We start from the raw sequence: 18,329 nt of genomic DNA on the forward strand, positions 1-18,329 counted from the left end.
CTCCGCTCTTGCGAAATTTGGCCTTCATTTCATCAAGGATATCAAAGGAGGCTGTTGAAAATTACTGGAATGCAGACATTAAACAGAGCCCTGCTTCCTGCCTTTCCTCCCTCCCTCCCTTCGCTCCTTCCTCCCTTCCTCCCTCGCCTCCTGTCTCAGCATGCCCCTGACAGAAGCTGTCACTTCACTACCGCGCCGCGCCCGACACGACCAGCGACAGCGAGTATGCCACCGCGACCTCTCGCCGCCCTCCGACCTAGTTCGGTCTCGCTTCTCCGCGGGCCGCCGTCTCTGAAACTCTATCTTAAAATCAGAGCTCAAAGGATTTGTCAGTCTAAATCACTCGCTGATGTGGGATCCCGTTGATATGACACAGCTAGCCAATGAACTGTATTTCTAACTTTGGGCAGTTCAGGGCGATTTGGGACACATTTTGCCGTAGCAGGGCTCGCCTGTTTGAAAGATATACCGCACTTTAGTGTTACTTCTAGTGTTACTTACTGTATTGGAGCTCCTTGCTAAATCCCCAGAGACAGCAGCAACCCTAGTTCCACCTCCTCCTGAGATGTCTTTGTGCCTATCCGTCACGCACGCTCACACACACACACACACACACACACACACACACTCTCTCTCTCTCTCTCTCTCTCTCCCTCTCTCTCTGTCTCACACACATTTGTAAGCAGGCACACTCATGCTCTAACACGTGCACACACACACACACACACACACATTTGTAAGCAGGCACAGACACACTCGTGCTGTAACACATGCACACACACACACACATACACATACACATACACATACACATACACACATGGATGAACAGGTGCACACACACCTGCGTAAATGCACACTCAAACACAAACGCGCGTACACGTGCACGCACAGACAAAACCAGTGTAAGTGAATGTTGAAATACACCGTGCACGCACAGACAAAACCAGTGTAAGTGAATGTTGAAATACACACAGCCTAGCCTCACGCATATACACACACACACACACACACACACACACACACACACACCTCTCGTCTTATAGATGACTTGTGTGAAGCACTTCAGTGAGGGAGTGAAGAGGGCGGGGGAAGGGTCCATCAAATGAAATGAATATGTATTAGACCGGGTTTGAAGTAGTGACTTGTATTCAACCCCGCATTCTCACGGAGCGTCTGTCACTCCTTCACCGTCAGGATATAATAAGGTGTCTCAATGATGCTTAGAACCCAGGAGACTTTCACATCTAAGACACCTGTCCGTATATACACGTACCCCCACATTCCCTCTTCCAGCCGACTCCAGCTCTTTACTCCTTTGTATCTAGTGTGCCTCTTGCACCCTCCCTCTCTTCCTGCTCCTCCTGTCTTCGCTTTTAAACTTTCCCACATTTTGCCCTCTCTTTATGCACTGTATGGGTTCAGCCGAAAGTTAATAAAAATCCCCTCGTTCTCTTTTTTCCCCCCGAATATCCCCTCTCTCCTACTATATCTTCCTCTTTTTCTCTAGGACTACTGCTCTGACACCTCAGTGCATTTATGCTGAAGGGCATGGGAGAGACTCTCCTGAATACTGCTGTGTGTGTGCATTCGTGTGTGTGTGTGTGTGTGTGTGTGTGTGTGTGTGTGTGTTTGTGCGTGTGTCAGACTCCACAGGCCCTCCACAGGTTAATCCCCTGGCCAGCAAACCTTTTGCCCTTTGACTCACTCTCCCTATAGATACACAGTTGAGCAGGGTTTTTGGTGGGATTTACACAGCCATGCCCTCCTGAACGGTTCATTTCTTACCCTGCAAGTAAACTTCCAGCCCGCTCTATTACTGCTTGCCAAGCCACATTATGGAATCTGAAAGTGTCTCTATTTTCAAGCAAACACAGAAGACCTACAGTTTATCTTGACCCCCAAACATCCCCACCACTTTAAAAGGTCCAGTGCATTGATTTTTACAAAATGGTACGCTTGCAACTGGTATGTTTTTGTCTGTCCTGTGCTACATCCCTTGTCATTTCCTCATATGTTCAAGGCAGACTAAACTTTATCCTGTAACCTTTAAAACCGTTTATTTTTACATTGTCAGTAGACCTGAACTAAACATCTCTGTTGTGCTAGTGTTAAGCGCATTTTATACTTAAAATAAATTTAGGGTCTCTGTAAACTGACGCTATATGATGCGTATTTGGGGTTGAAAAGGGTCTCTGTGTAGGAGATGCGTACCTATCCAAGAATCTCAACTTTCCGTCGAGTCGCGCACTCTGATTGGTTGATCATAGGCGATTTTTTTTTTTTTTTAACATCCGTTTATTGATTTTGAAAAGCGGTATAGAAATACAACAGAACAAACACACAAACTAACAACAAATGCCCAGGAAAAAAAAGAAAGGAAAGAAGGAAAAACATTGGCGGTAACACAAAAGAGGAAAAGTTACACATAATGTATCACATAAGTTACAAGGTGTTGACATATGACACAGTTAGCCTGTTAGACCATTAACCATTCACTCCAATTTTTCAATCAGACTAACGACAGGTTGCCAGATTTTCTGAATGAGTCCTTCTCTGTTTGACATAGTGAATCTGATTTTCTCTAGATATACATTTCATATGTATATTCATATTTCACATTTAATACATTTCCTAATTCCTTCAGCCACATATCAAACGTTGGGAACTTCTCAGATTTCCAGAATTGTAGCAGCAGTTTTCTGGCTAGCAGTGTGGATAGAGAGATGGCCTGCACTTCATACCTATCCTTCACTCTACCTGGCTCAACCACCCCAAATAGCGCGGTTAGAGGGGCAGGGGGAAACTCCTTATTAAAAGCTTTGGCAAAAAAAATCAAATAAATGACCCCAACCATGTTTGTTTTTACCGGTGATTGTCGTCACGTCTGCTTCCTGTTCTTCTCTTCTTCGATGTTTCATTTTGGTGCGACATGCTACACACACACATCAACGTAGAAGTATAAAAACTTAAATGGAAGCGCATGTGTCACGGTGTTGACTGTAACATATCTGACTGTCACCAGTGTCAACAGACTGTAAAATGGTAAGAATTGATAACTTTGTGACTCTAACAGTCATAAAGAAAGACTAGTTGAAACCGTAGCCAGCTGGCTATACTAGTTGGGCTGTGTGTATCTAATGCACCCAACTTTGCCCACTCCAATTCACTCTAATCAGCGTTGTTAGTAGAGATGTTCCAATAACATTTTTTCCTTCCCGATACCGATTCTGATACCTGAACTTGCGTATCGGCCGATACCGAGTACCGATCCGATACCAGTGCGTTAAAAAAAAAAATATATTATTATTATTTTTTAACAGCTGTACTACGAATCCTGTATGGATGTGATATGATTGCTATCATTGTTGTATGGCCTGGCTCAGGTTAAACCCTTTGTAAAACAAAGTCATAACTGAAAAAGAACATAAATAAATACATCTAGGAATAAATAATAATTCCTTTAAAAAACTGTTAAAGTGCAGTCACAATTTAGTAAAATAAAAGACATTTAAAATTTTAAATAGTACAGTAACAGTATAAAACAGTAGTGCAACAGCAACTTAAAAACGAAATAAATCTAGGAATAAATAACAGTTCCTTTAATAAATTGTTAAAGTGCAGGAAAACGGACGTTTTATCCGGGTGTAACTACTTTAAAGTTGATTTTTTTTCGGGGCTAATAAATTACGTGATATCAGATTGGTGCTTAGACTCGCGTACTCGCCGATACCCGATCCAGCATTTTAGGCTGTATCGGAGGCATTTCTGATACTGGTATCTGTATCGGAACAACTCTAGTTGTTAGAACGGGAGTAGTGTGGCTGAAACAGTTGTGAAATCTCACTGTTTCATTCAGTTTGGAAGAAAAGCCGTTTCAGGTTGCCCCTTCGTATTTAACTCAGCTGCCATGACCCAAATCTTCCCAACCTACCCACTTATGTAACTTCAATCTTCTCCATGTGACCTGTTTCCTTAGTGTATACACACACACACACACACACACACACACACAGACCCACACACTGAGCAAGCTTCCTGCCTATGGCCTCAACTCTGTCAAGAATATCTCCTTCTGGCTCCTTTGACCTGCACCCTCCTTCATCTGCACACACACACACACACACACACACACACACACACACACACACACACAACACACACACACACACACACACACACACACACATAGACACAACCATACATACACAGCAAGCCTACCTTTAACCTCTCTAAATGTCTCTGTTCTCTTTCCTTCCATTTCTCTCACACTTAAACCTCATCACTCTTTCTTTGATTACTGACCTACACAGTCTCTCTCTCTCTCTTATTCCCACACGCCTTTCTTTCCTATCATCCACCACACTCCTTAACACCCCACTTCTCTTTCCTTTCTTCTCTCTTTCCTTCCTCTCCACCCCACAGCATGTTTCCAAAATCTGCCTTTTTGTCACACATCACATTACATCACATTGCATTTAGTCAAAAAGTCACCCATGCTTATCAAGCCCGTCTTATGTAACTAACTGCTTCAAGTCCAGGATGCCGCACCCTAGGTTAAGCTGAAGCAACCTCCTCCCACCTCATAACACACACACACACACTCACACACACACACACACACATATACACACACACACCACACTCATATACCTAATAATAACCATGATGCTGTGCAAAAATGGTTGTTTAACCTTATTTTTTTGTGACACATCTCTTAATCTGCAGTCTCTAAAAATTGCCCCAAAAATTAGGAGGAACCATGCTATCTGCACATAATACATTGTGAAGGTGAATGCAGGTGCACTCCAGTCTGCCCTCAAAGTGATATATAGAGAGTGTATACATGCAGGGGTGCACACTCATACCCATGCACACATACACACTCTTAGATAGACAAAGACGCTCCATTTATAACTAAACACCCTGAACCCAGGCATTTTTTTTTTTAATAATTTCAACAAAACAATTATATAGACAAATACACACAAATGTATTAATCTCATAACAAATTATTTCAATATCGATATATAACAATGTCTGCTAACATAAGCTAAATCACATGTTAAATAATCAAATTGATATTCATCACATTGGACTAGGGCTGGGCGATTTGGTTGAAATCAATATCATGATAATCATAAGGATTTTTCTCTATATCAATATATATCACGATACGGTTCATGTATGCAAAATCACGTTAAATAATCAAATTAATGGTTCATCTCATTGAACCGAATGGTGATGTTAGGTGTGGTGTCAAACAAAAATGAAATTTTCAAATAATACTCCTACCATACCTCATTTTATCAGAGTTTTTAAGTAAAATTTGCTTGTCATCATCAATTTAGACAGCAGAAATGTGTGTCACGATATCAAAATATCTTCATATCATCACGATATGATTCCACTGAAAGACGATAAACGATAATATTGAATTATCGCCCAGCTCTACATTGAACTGCATAAGGGAATGATAAAACTGTAATGTATTTCTGTATTTCTGGTCTCATTTGGTGAGAGATTTTAATTAGCATTTGCTTTTTATCATTCATTTAGACAACAGAATTGCGTGTCACGATAACTCACTAATAATTATTTAATCACAATATGATTCTATTGAAAGATAAAGATCGCCCAACCCTATCTTCTATGTGATACACCATTTTAAAACTTTGAATGCACAGATCAATAATCTAGGAAAAACCTAAAAACCCCCACAATGTGCCTGTTTTCCATCAGCGTGTTTGAGCAGACACTGGGAGAGGAGGTAAAGTGGTTCCAGAGACGCCGGACTGAAAAGACTCTCTATTTGTATATAGACTGTTGCGTACAGGGAAGGGAAACATTGATTTATTTGGAGACCGTTGGACGTTTCCCCCGAAGGGAAGCAGTGAGCATTTATGTTGTGTATATAATTTTCTTTCTGCCGAAGTAAAGGGACTGAACCAGAACTTCTTCTCCAGCGTCCTTCCTATACAGAGTCTCATCTATTGTTTCGGTCGTACACACACACTCGCCCAAGATGCCTTTGACTGTGTGATCCATTAGTTACTGGGCAGGCATGGCACGGCCCCAGCCCGGCCCAATAAGCTCATTAATCAGGCAGGGTGAGGAGCGGGGAGGAGGAGGACACAGCAGCGAATCTCATTATCTTACTTCACAGCACCGCTAATCAGTACATTTATTGATGATGACTATTCACATTCAGTGAGAGGAGCTTACTGTCTGGGTAGCATACAGGAACGAAGGCACACATATACATATACATATATACATATACTGTACATATACATATACATATACATATACATATACATATATACATACGTACACACACACACACACACACACAGGTATAATCAAGTGTTCTGGCCAAATGAACTCTGTTCTTTACTGAGCAGTGTATAATTAACAAAATAAAGTAATAGTTTCATTATTGTCAAACTTTAACTTTATATAGTTAAAGTAATTTTTTTAAATAATTTAAATAATTTTAAATTGTATATACATTAATTTACATATAGTAATTATTTGTAATTGTATAATTAGTTCATTAGTTAATAAGTTAATAATTTGTTTTGGTTACATTACATGACAGCTGCGATTTAGCGATGTATATAGATTTTTTTTATGATTGTAAGACAGCACACACTCTAGTGTTTTATAATACAGCACGTTAGTACGTACAGCACTGTGTTTCTGTACATGTATGTAATATGCTATTAATATGCTAGTAATATGTTAATGTTAGCTAGCAAGTCTAGCAGCATAATGTTAACTGTATTCCCCATAGAAGAGATGAAGGCAGCTAATCAATCAGGGAGCCAGAGAGCTGAGATCACATTCAGCTGATCATTAATCAAGTTTATATGTCATCACCACAAACAAATGACTGTCCAGAATTTGGACTTGCTTTATGATACTTATTGATCCCTGAAGGAGGAATTTGGCTTTTTGCTTGACGTGGGGATTCAGTGCCTTGCTCAGTGACTCTTCAGCAGGGCGGGGGCTTGGTGACACGGGGGCTTGAACTCCGGCTTTCCGGTTGAACGACAGTCTCCCTATTTGCTATGCACACACACACACACACACACACAAATACACACACATATATACACTTCCATGCTTGAACATGTATGCCCATGCAGACAGCTGTGTGGTGAAGACATGGTTTTGTCTTTCTTTATATACAGCTTCCTCAAGGATCATGATGTCATTGACAAGGGAAAGAAGCTGTCTCTTATGTGGAAGGCCTTGTGGGCTGTGTGTGGGTGGGTGTGTCAGAGTGTGTGTTCAAGTGTGTGTTGTGTTGTTGCTCAAAAGGCTAGCTACACAGGTAAATCGGAAACCATATCCATATATTTGATGTTTAATGTTTGATTTGAATCAGAAAAAAATGAGAGAGTTATGTCAGAATCAGAATAATGGGTACAACTTTAATTGCCAATATAGGAATTTCTCTCTCAATATAACCCACATACTGTACATACTGTATATATATACATACTTGCTATATGGATTCAGCATGCAGTGTGGCAGTATGGTTGCAGACAAATAACAGACAGTAGTCAGTCGAGTGCTTATCACTCTATTTGGGTAGCATGGCATTCAGTATGGTTGCAGCTGTAGAGGAATAGTGAGTGACCAGTTATCGTCTCTGGTCCAGTGTCCATGAAGAAGTTCTATTAAAAAGAATGAGATGAAATAAACAAGTTAATTAAAGAGTAACTAAACCCCAAACCCAAATCTGTGCAAAGCCTGACATCTAATGGTAAAAAGCATGCTACTGAAATTGCCATCTGCTATTGGCTGATCTTTGGTGCCAGGTGATGTCACCAAAGATTTCAGTTGCAATTTCAGTAGCATGCTTTTTACCATTAGATGACATTAGATGATGGCTTTACACAGATTTGTCTTTGGGGTTTAGTTACTCTTAAACATGTCGTCCCTCATGAATGACCTTTAATTGAGATGTCACATTTGAGTTAAAAATACTGACCTTTAATCATAGCGCCCCCATTAGGCAAATCAGTGCAGTATTTAAGGATAGCTAGATTAGTGTAGCAAGTTTCATGTCAGTCAGACTTTTGGTGCATGGATCCTTTGAAAGTTAGAAATGTTGACCGTTAATTATAGTGTCCCCATTAGTGTAATGCTTTAAATGCCAGAACACAGCGCCAAAATGTACCGTTCCAAATTTTGTCAAATTGGACCAGTGGTGTCTGAGATATCATGTTTGAATTAAAGATTTTGACCTTTAATTATAACACCCTCTTTAGGCCAACCAGTCTGATTTTTTTAAACCCTGAAACACTCTCCAAGCTTAGTCAAAATCAGACCAATGAAGTCTGAGACCCGGGGATATCATGTTCGACAGACAGATGGGACAGATGATGACCGGACGGATCTCGAGCCACAACCCCCCACCCCACACACACACACACACACACACACACATACACACACACCTACCGATTTTCATTTTATGGGGGACAATTAGGAGCTTTGGAGAACATACCCTCCTGAAGCTGAAAGTGCGGTGTATGCAAAGTCTGAAATACACAGCGCTGTGCAGACATTATAAGTAGAGCGCAATTGTGCAAAAAAACCAAAACGCTTGGGTAATAATAAACAGTATGGAAGTAAACAATGACAGTAGTGAGGAGGTTAGGTAGAGGTGAGTAAAGTTAGGAGGGCAGGTTGACTGGTAGCTGGTGGTCTCAGTCGTAATCTGTTTTGGGTCCATTACTGGGAAAAGTACTCGTTACTTTTCTTAAATTAATTCGTTTCTCTAGTTGTTACATTACTTGTGCGTTACACCTTAAAACAATTGTGCTAGACTTTACTTGTGCTCATTGGGCCAATAAATATTAGTAGACCTAAGCCACATTACCAGCAGAAGTATCTAAATAAATCTGTCTTTTGAGGTTTTAAATAAAGTTAGAGTTTACAGCATTAATTCAGACTTTCCGAGTCGTATTTTTTTTTTTGGCTTGTTCGTGTGAGCTGTACTCGTAATTCTGATATTTCCGACATGACTTTGGATAGATATTACGTCAATAAAGAGGTAACAAGGTAAAGTAATGATCAGTAACTGTTGCTATGTTATTACTAAAGTTGGAACAGTAATACCTTACTTTACTCAGTTACAGGAGAAAGTAATGTGATTACAGTACGACCACTTCCACCAGTGGTCGTATTTGACCAGCACTGTCTCCCATAGGAAAGTTTTCGGAACAGGTGGTTGCCTTCGAGGGCGGGGGTTGGTGACCGATCCTCCTCCGCCTTTTTCCGTCGCCTTTAGTGTCACGCAGGTTCACTTGACGGACGGCCGCCGACAGCCAGCGACCCGCTAAGTAGAGCAGACGCCGCGCCACAGCTTTTTTCCCCGTAGGAACGGGTCGCACCAGACTGTTCCGCTACTCTGGAGAGAGAAGGGAGGAATCGCTGGAGAAACAAAGCTCGTCTTCAGCAGCGAGAGAGAGAGAGAGAGAGAGAGAGAGCTAGGGAGAAGGAGTAGAGCGATTCCTCCCATCCCTCTGTCTTCTCCCCTCCTCCTCCCCAGTGGTATTAATTAGCAGCAGCAGATGAGTGGAGAGTGGGAGCCTGGAGGGAGAACAGGTTCATGCCAGGTTAGCCTACACTGTTCTGGGCCCTTTCTGTCTCTCTGTCTCCATCGCTCTCTCTCTCTCTCTCTCTCTCTCTCTCTCTCTCTGTTTCTCTCATGCACACACACGCACACACACACACACACACACACAAGTGGAGGTGTTAATATTGTGGAGGTGAAGCAGTCAGTTTTCCTCATTATGACCAAAACTATGGATTTGTTGCATGCTTCAATAAAATGGTGGGGGTTTTTCTTAACTCTCTTTTTTCTGTTTCTTCTCTCCTCCTGCTTGCTTGCTTGCTTTCTTTCTTTCTTTCATTCTTTCGTTCTTTCTTTCTTTCTTTCTCCCCCTCCTCTCTTTCTCTCTCTTTCTCTCTCTCTCTCTTCTCTCCCCGCAGAATTCCATACGACACAACCTGTCCTTGAACAAGTGTTTTCTCAAAGTGCCTCGCTCCAAAGACGACCCTGGAAAAGTAAGTATTTCCCGAACAATGTAATGCGACTGAAAAGCTCACCTTGAATTACGGTGCGACGCACAATGAAAATGCAAGCCTATTCCAGCGAGTGTACAAATAAGGCTGAGGCGACGGCGATTACTTTTCACGTGTTCAGACGCCCTCGTACTGCATGTGCGTACGCTTATGCATAAACACACACATTCTCTCGTTCTCTTTCTCTGTCACACACACACACACACACACACACACACAAACAGTGTCTGCACTTAAAAGCAATTTCTAACTCCATAGGCGGCTGTGCTGAATGCCTAATGCAGCTTTCTCTGTTTTCTGCTGCTCTTCCGATATTGATTCTGCCAAGTAATAATGTGGTACAGGGAGTAATGAATAATAAGTATATGTAGGTACACTGCCTCAGATGCGAGGCCGTTCACGCATCTGTTATGCTTTATTAGGCCCTGTTTCTCTCCCTCGCTCTCTCTCTCTCTCTCTCTCTTCCTCTCGCTCTCTCTCCTCTCTCTCCTCCAACAAACACACACACACACATACCAGAGGAAGCTTTAGATACGTTGCATCACTGCTGCTGCGTGGTTTGGAAGCATAGCTGCCACGGCCACTTCAGCGGCGTCAATTTGATAACAGCGATTTGTCAAGTCCTTGTTTGTGCTGAATCAAAGGAATTGCTCAAACGGGGGGAAAGTGTATAATTACAGTTGATCACTGAAGCTTGTCCTTACAAGATTTTTAATAAAAGCTAAAATGTCTGCATTTTGACTCGTAGCGTAAAAAAAAGCTATGCACCATTTTGAGAAACCGACAAACCCCAAACTTTTCATTGAGTGCTCAAAACTCTGCCCATTTTTTGGGGAGGGAGGGAGTTTCTCCTGGCTGCGGGGATTTTGGAGCCATTAAAAAATGAATTAAGAGGGAAGCAAGTCTAAATAATTCAAACGAAATCCTTGGGCTTGAGTGGAGGCCTATACCCAGCAAAGACACAAAGAGAGCGGCTCCCCCTCCTGATTAGCCTGACTTGGACCTGACCAGCACCTTAATTCACACCGCAGATCGAAGTAATCGATACCTCGGCATGGGGGGAGGTCATCTGTGTAAGCAGAAGCTGAATACATGTTCTGTTTCAAGCCATAGAGAGAGGGGAGAAGCTAAATCATGCATGTGCTAACGTTAATTGGCTGTGTACTGTTCAGTGATGTGGGACTGAGAGACAGGGGGAGGAGAAGAGGGAAGGATGGAGGAGAGAGAGAGGAGGGGGGGTAGATGGAGAGAGATGAGCTGTGTGTGTGTGTGTGTGTGGCCTAGATGAACCTCCTGAATTCTGTCTGCTGCTTTGGACCTCCTTGGGAGGGAAGAGGAAGAGTGAAAGAGAAAAAAAAAAGAGCAGGAGGAAATCAAGGACCTAAAAGCAATTGATTTCCTCTGCTCTCGTTGTGTGTGTTTGTTTTGGAGGCTGCTGTGTTTTAACATTGTGTATCAAAAGGATTTCAGTGGATTTCATGGCTGGGGAAAGGAAGGGGGTGCTGGCACCACCGGGAAACTAAGCCAAAAGAAAATTGATTGGTTACAGAATTGGTTTAAGGAATAAAAAACGGATACCTTGGTTTTACCTGATGTGAGGGAGATCCTTCTGTTGCACTGGAGATTTCTGTTTAGTGACACCTATTTCCCCCATTAGAGGGAGCGAAGCAGCCACATAGGGAGCTAGCACAAAGAAGGAAACTTAATTGTACCATACAATGGAAGGAGATATTCAGACATCAGAAACAGATGGAAATGATTTAAAGGATGTGTCTATGGCATGACAGATATAAAATGCAGTTAGTGATATATGTTTTTTTTTTAAATCTAAATTCTACCACAAGTAGTGCAATAGCATGTAAAATAGTGCAATGATGTGACTATGCGAATGAATGAGGTAGTAAGCATAGGTAACAGTACATCTATGTCATTAAGAACAGTAATGTGTAAGCAGCACACAGACTGTAATCATCCGAGCACTGAACACAATATATAAGATAACATGCAAGTATACCTAAAACTATAGGGCAGTTAATAGCAATGGGGAATGCACAGAAACAGAGCAGTGTCTATAAAACAGAGAATTGATGTAGTTAAAGGTTAAATGTGTAATATTTCTGCTTTACTGAAGCATTATATGACTATAGACTACCACTACCTGAATGGTAGTGAGTGAAACAAAGTAGTGCAGAGATTTCTGCATTCAAGGAGGCCACTCATTCACAGGAGTGGGCCGAGGCCGCGTGTTTTTGTTGTTGTTTGAAGGCCCTCCTACCACACCAAGGTCCGTTCAAAAATCCGGCAATTTGTTTTTGCCTAACACACATCGGAAAATATAATTTGAGACTTTATTACTAATCGATAGGGTGTTCTGGTAAATTCGGCATGTATATAATCCTCCAAACAGATCTAATTGTAATGGACCGGCCCATTTATGCGCTGGGGAAGTGGTGTTACTTCACAGACAAAATAGCGACTCCTTACCTTCCATATGTTCCAAAAATTCACAGACAACAGGAATTGTGGTAATGTCAGGACCCTAATCACATCAAGCGTCCATCAAACAAAAAAAAATGCACTAACTGTATAAATCATGATACTGAAACAGTCCAACCGGCGCCACCATGTTGATGATGGTCTCGCTCTGCGGAGGGCAGAGTGTTGGCCAGCATTGGACCAGAAATTACACATAGACCCTTTAAACTGTTTGTTGTCACTCTCCAGGGTTCCTACTGGGCGATAGACACCAACCCTAAAGAGGACACGGTACCCAGCAGGCCAAAGAAGAGGCCGCGCTCTGGAGAAAGGGTAAGTAGCCACTGCACTGTACATACAGAGGGTGGACAAAATATACCTGACAATATATGATTACATAGCTAATAAGCAGCAGGGCATTACATAGCTAATAAGCAGCAGGGCCATGCTTTGTTTCCAGGAAAGTTTCAGCCCTCATTGGATTGCTGTCATACAAGTCTTGAACTGTGTGTGGTGGGATATTGGACTAGTTTTCAAGAAGGAAAGATAGAAAAGAGAGAGACCTCCAGAACCTTGCATAAATGTTCAATGTTTAGATCTGGTCACTGGAGAGGCCATGGCACGCGTTTGAGTTCATCCTGGTGTTTTGTGAAACCGCTATTGTATTTCTTAAGCAGCGTGGTTGGAGGCATTATCATTCTTGGAAGATGGACACATCATTAGGGAGCACTGGTTGCACCATAGGGGGCACCTAGTCCTGTTAAATGGCCTATTCCTTGGCTGCTATATGACCATGCAGAGCAATCATCAGGCCTAATGACTCCCATGAGATGGCTGCTTATATTATTACAGATCTACCGCCATGTTTAACAGTTGGCAACAGACATTGTGGGTTGAAGGGTTTCTCCAGCTCGACCAGCTGAAGGAAAAAAGAGTGAAAAACAAGCCATCAGACCATATTAGCCTACTTTTATCCATTCCCCAGAGGTCCAGGTTTTGTGCTGCTTACACCAGGTTGTGTTTTCTTGTATATTGGCCTTGGATATAAGAGTGAATATAGTGAATATAGTGAGAATATAAGTAAAAGCCATAATTTTACTGATAATATCAACCTAGTTTGAAGAAAATATGCATATGCAGCAGTGTGAGATGGCAGCATTTGAGCAGAAAAACGAGACGAACGAAAAGAAATTGAGAAAAGCTGGTCACTCTAAACCTGAGATGCTGCACAAATGTTAGCCTGTGAATAGGCTTCCAGTCTGTTGCCCTTTGCTATGTTGTGATGATGCCAGGATAGACCAGGGGGCCAGGAAGGGCGCCTTTGAAGCCAAGAGTAAAAAAAAAAAAAAAACTGCTCCAGTAGACCAGACCCAACACACAATAATGCAAATCTAAAGCCGGTTAACAAATACACATTTGATTCTATTTGGAGTTTTATGTGTCCCAGTCTCAATTAAACAATCTTATGCTTTTAAGTTCGGATAGTAGACCAAGCCAGGTGAAGTGGGATTGAGTCTTGTGTTAATACATTACTTAACAACCGGTTCTTTGGCATTCGCATACCCAAAATGCCACCAAGATGGCAAGTACAGCTGTGAGAACACAGAAGTAGGAATGAAAATTGGTTTTAGAAAATTGATTGACAGAGGCTGTATCTATCCATCTATCTCGCTCTATAAATATATATATATATATACTGTATATATATATAGCCTCAGCTCCAGCAGAATGCGGCTGTTGTTCAGGGATGAACCAGAGCATCTGACTGAATACAGAGGCAGGGCAGCTGGCTGAGCGAACATCGTGATGAATCCTAGGCCTGCTGCCGCCTCTGTCTACCTCTGTCTCTGTCACTCCGTCCCTATCTCTACCTGTTGTCATCGTAATATAATTAGTGTTGTACATGTCTTTTTGTCTATGTCTGTGCATCCTCAATGGAAATGAGTCTGTTGTTTTCAACCGTGGGGCCATCGTGACTCAAGAGTCTGCAGGTTTTCATTCCAACTAGTCACCTTCGCCCAGAGAGGAGGAGCTGATTAGTGAAATCAGCCGGTGCGGTTGGGTGGAATGAAAACCTGCAGCCTCTTGCGTCATTATGGCACATGATTGGTTGTCTACCTTTGCCTCTGTCAGTCTGTCTGTCTCTCTCTCTCTCTCTCATCCTGCATTTCTGTCAGCGCTACTGTATCTCAGTCATTGTCTTTCTGTCTCTCTCCTCATCTGTCTGTCTCTCTCTCCACTTTCTGTTTTTCTCCCTCTGCCTATATCGCCGCCTTAGCCTTCCCCCCCAATCTCCAGGGAAACCAAGCAGGCGTGGAGCGGCAAAGTGCACAATCACAGGTGCTCATTGGAGGGAAAACGGAGGGAAAAAGAGAGATAGCAGGGAAAAGAAACAAAGGGAAAAAAAAACAGAACGGGAAAGGGAAGCGTGGAAGAAAGGACGCAGAAAGGAAGAGAGAGAGACAAAGACATCAAGGTGGAGAGAGCAGAGAGGGAAAAGTCACGAGCTGCAAGGGGGAAGCAAGGGGAAAAAGAAGTAAGAGAAGTAAGAGGGAGAGAGAGAGAAGAGAAGAAGGGAGGAGGGAGAGTATTCTAGGCTTGCGTTCCAGTTAATTACCACATAAGGCCCCGGGGCTGCCGTTAGACATATTTTCTTCACCAACGATTTTTTTTTTTTATTACAAACATTAATTAATTCAGAGCCTTGTCATCTCGTCTTACATGGATGGGCCCTTCGACCCCTTTTCTTACGCCTCACTTACACCGCTGGCAGACACACTGTGGGCTGTCACATGGGCTAAGGAGAAACAGCGAGGTTTTAAGCGCTCAGAATTATAGCAGTGTTGCCATCAGAAAAAGGTGGGCTAAATATGTCAGACTGTTTCATTGGGGTTTTGTTGCACTTAGGCTACACAGTCAAAGTCTTTTAAGTCTTCTGACGATAGCGGCTGCGCGCATGAAAAGATTTGAAGTCGGCAGCGAGGCTAAACGTCAGCCGCATAAATGCATTGTATAAATGTGTAGACAGACACTGTACACATAGTTTGGTACCTGCGTCTCTGGTGCCCTTAGCATAATCACTCTCTTTCATTTTTCTGTGTGCCTGTCTATCTGTCCGTCACTTCTCAATTATCTCTCTACCTATTTTTTCCCTCTCCCCCCCCCTATTTCCACAATCCTCCCTCACTCCTCTCTTCACCTCTCCGTTGTCTTCTTTTTAAGTGCCTCCACCAGGAAACCGACAACCCCTTTTCCCTGGGAGTTTATCATAAATTAAAGATTGCATTGTTACCGACCAATCCTCTTACTGTAAGCAGTTTGGGAAGGCAGGCGAGCTGTCTTGAACCCTGAAAGGAGTCAGAGGGGGGAAAAAAACGCCGTCCTCATTTTTTTTCTCCCTTTTTTAGCACACATCAATTTAGCCCTCCATCGATCTTTGAATAGTTTCTCATATCCTCACACTCAGTTAACCCTACTGTGGCTCTTTGTGGGGACAACAAAAATGAACTGCGGCTGAATATATTTTATATACTTGAATAATGCATGAGGATGGCTTAATTTATCTTATCAAGTGCAAGTGTCCACTTTCCCAGTGCAAGTTAAATCAAGTGCACCTCAACTAGTTCGCATAGTCGGAGCCTGGGGCATCCCGCCGATTCAGGAGGAGAATATTATGAACTTGCGGTGAACAAAAATGTCTCATGAACTTTGTCACATCATTTCCTTTCTCATTTTTATTGTCACTCTTCTCTGCATATTTCCAATAAGCAGAAAGCATATTTCTAATGAACAGACATGACTTGAAAATATTCTTGAAAAAAGTTTTTGGGAGGTTGGCCCATTGTTTAGCTTACCTGTAAAATGGAGACAGCAGAGACCCCTAAAGAAGACTGACTTTTTAGTAATAACAAGTTAGTTGTTTTTATTATATTGCCTGTAGATTCATAAATATTAAAAAATGTAGCTGATGTTGCCAGGTTTATTTCAGGTGAGCAGCCATGTATTAATCTGCTGCACAGTGATTTTTAGCTGTACACAATCTCCCATTGTCCACCACGTTCACTTCCTATGAAAACACGTAAAGTAGTCCCTTGTAGTTCAAAAGAGTGCGTTATTTTTTATATCGAAACTGCTAGATTCTAAGATTACTCACCATTTAGCCTCAGAGCCGCTACATGTTCTCATTTCCTCAAATTTAAGCTATTGCTCAACATAATGTACGCTAAAGAGTCAGCATGATCTACAGGGGACACATGGATGATTTTGGTGTCTTTGTTCTCACGGGTAAGCTGACTGACAGGCCAGTCTCCTAAAAACTCAATGTATTCTTTTAACCCAGCGTATAGGGTCAGTGTCACCCTGCCTGTCTGGACAGAGCTTTGGATCCCTCTGTCCTCCCTCTCACTCCTCTGTCCTCTCCTCCTCCTCCTCCTCCTCTTCCTCCTCCAGGCATCCACTCCTTACAGCCTGGAGTCGGAGTCTCTGAGAATGGACTGCATCATGTCAGGAGGAGCCTCGCCCACCCTGGCAATCAACGCTGTTACCAAGAAGGTAGGACACTAGCAAGGATACTAGGAAAGTTGTGGGTATAACAGCTTACTAGGGACCGTAGGATAAGACTTCTGTTCCCTTAAGTCCCAGAGTGCAATGCGTGTCCGGTGTTTTCAAACTGTCAAGAGAGATGTTGATATTCTAGTGCTTTGCACCATGGGACAAGAATGACATTAAATGAGGCTTTACGCACCTGGTCCAGTGTTTATTATCGCAGTAAACATAGCAGAGCGCAGTGGAGAAACAGTGCCATTGGTTCAGCATGTTATGGACAGATTCTCATTAGAGGTTGCCTTTAAATGTTAAAAAAAAAAAAGTTTAGAAAGCCATTATTTTATTGGCTAATGATGATTTATTTCTTCATGATGTCTAATGATGATTTTTACAAATTAATTAGTCAACAACATAAAGGCTTTAACGTTTTTTCTATGAGAAGAATGCATTTGATTTGTTTTTCTTTTTACTACCAAAGAGGAGAGGGTATTGTCCAAACCAGGAAGAACCTGGAAATACTCATACACATCTTTTTATTACTTTGAGATTAGAGAAGACAGACCAAAATGATATCAGGCCGTGCGCTCCGGGCTATAATTAATACTGCCTGGATTTGAGCCATACTTACTTCGACTGAAAACCGCTGCTAAAGCAATCTCTGTTTTTCACTTCGTTCTCATTTCTACACACACACACACACACACACACACACACACACAGCTCTCACTTCAGCCATCAGCGGCCTAACTTGCTTTAACAGCCGCTGGACTTCACATTCACGCACATGCTCTTATGCAATGACACACACACACTCACAAAAAAAAACTGGGTGTGACTGTCTGTATGAGGGTCAGAGATCAAGTGGCCAGCAGGACCTATGACACCTGTCTGATCTGGCACACACACACACACACACACACATACAGAATGCTGACGTATGGTCCGTGATCCCTCAGTTTGACCCTGACCAAACAGAAGATTTGTCCTACAGCAGCAGCTCACATAACCCCCGTGTTAAGACTGGGCCTGGATCTGACAGCTTATTTCACTGCTCGCTTTTCCATGCTGCTCTCTTAATCGATCTTGGCTCACGCTTCCCAGACTTTGTCAATATGAAACACTTTGATCGCAATTATTCAACTTCTTGGGTATTCATTGCCTTTATTTAAGAGAAACCTCACCTACTGAAAACAAGTCTTTGCTCT

The 18,329-nt window shown here is 42.3% G+C and overlaps 1 protein-coding gene across 1 annotated transcript in view; it reads left to right on the plus strand.

Annotated features, from left to right (window-relative positions):
• LOC139660283 (forkhead box protein J3-like) overlaps positions 1–18,329 on the plus strand; it is a 36,770-nt gene that overhangs the window by 6,797 nt on the left and 11,644 nt on the right. Inside the window, exons 2-4 of the mRNA XM_071538378.1 lie at positions 10,012–10,086; positions 12,829–12,912; positions 17,029–17,130. Of these exons, the coding sequence (XP_071394479.1) occupies positions 10,012–10,086; positions 12,829–12,912; positions 17,029–17,130 (261 nt within the window). The remainder of the gene's footprint in view (positions 1–10,011; positions 10,087–12,828; positions 12,913–17,028; positions 17,131–18,329) is intronic.

This window comes from Centroberyx affinis, unplaced genomic scaffold (assembly GCF_046629955.1).
Source record: "Centroberyx affinis isolate AG114_WGS23_722 - 3 ecotype Tasmania unplaced genomic scaffold, CSIRO-AGI_Caff_v1 ptg003264l_1, whole genome shotgun sequence".
In the NCBI taxonomy this organism is placed as follows: Eukaryota; Metazoa; Chordata; class Actinopteri; order Beryciformes; family Berycidae; genus Centroberyx; species Centroberyx affinis.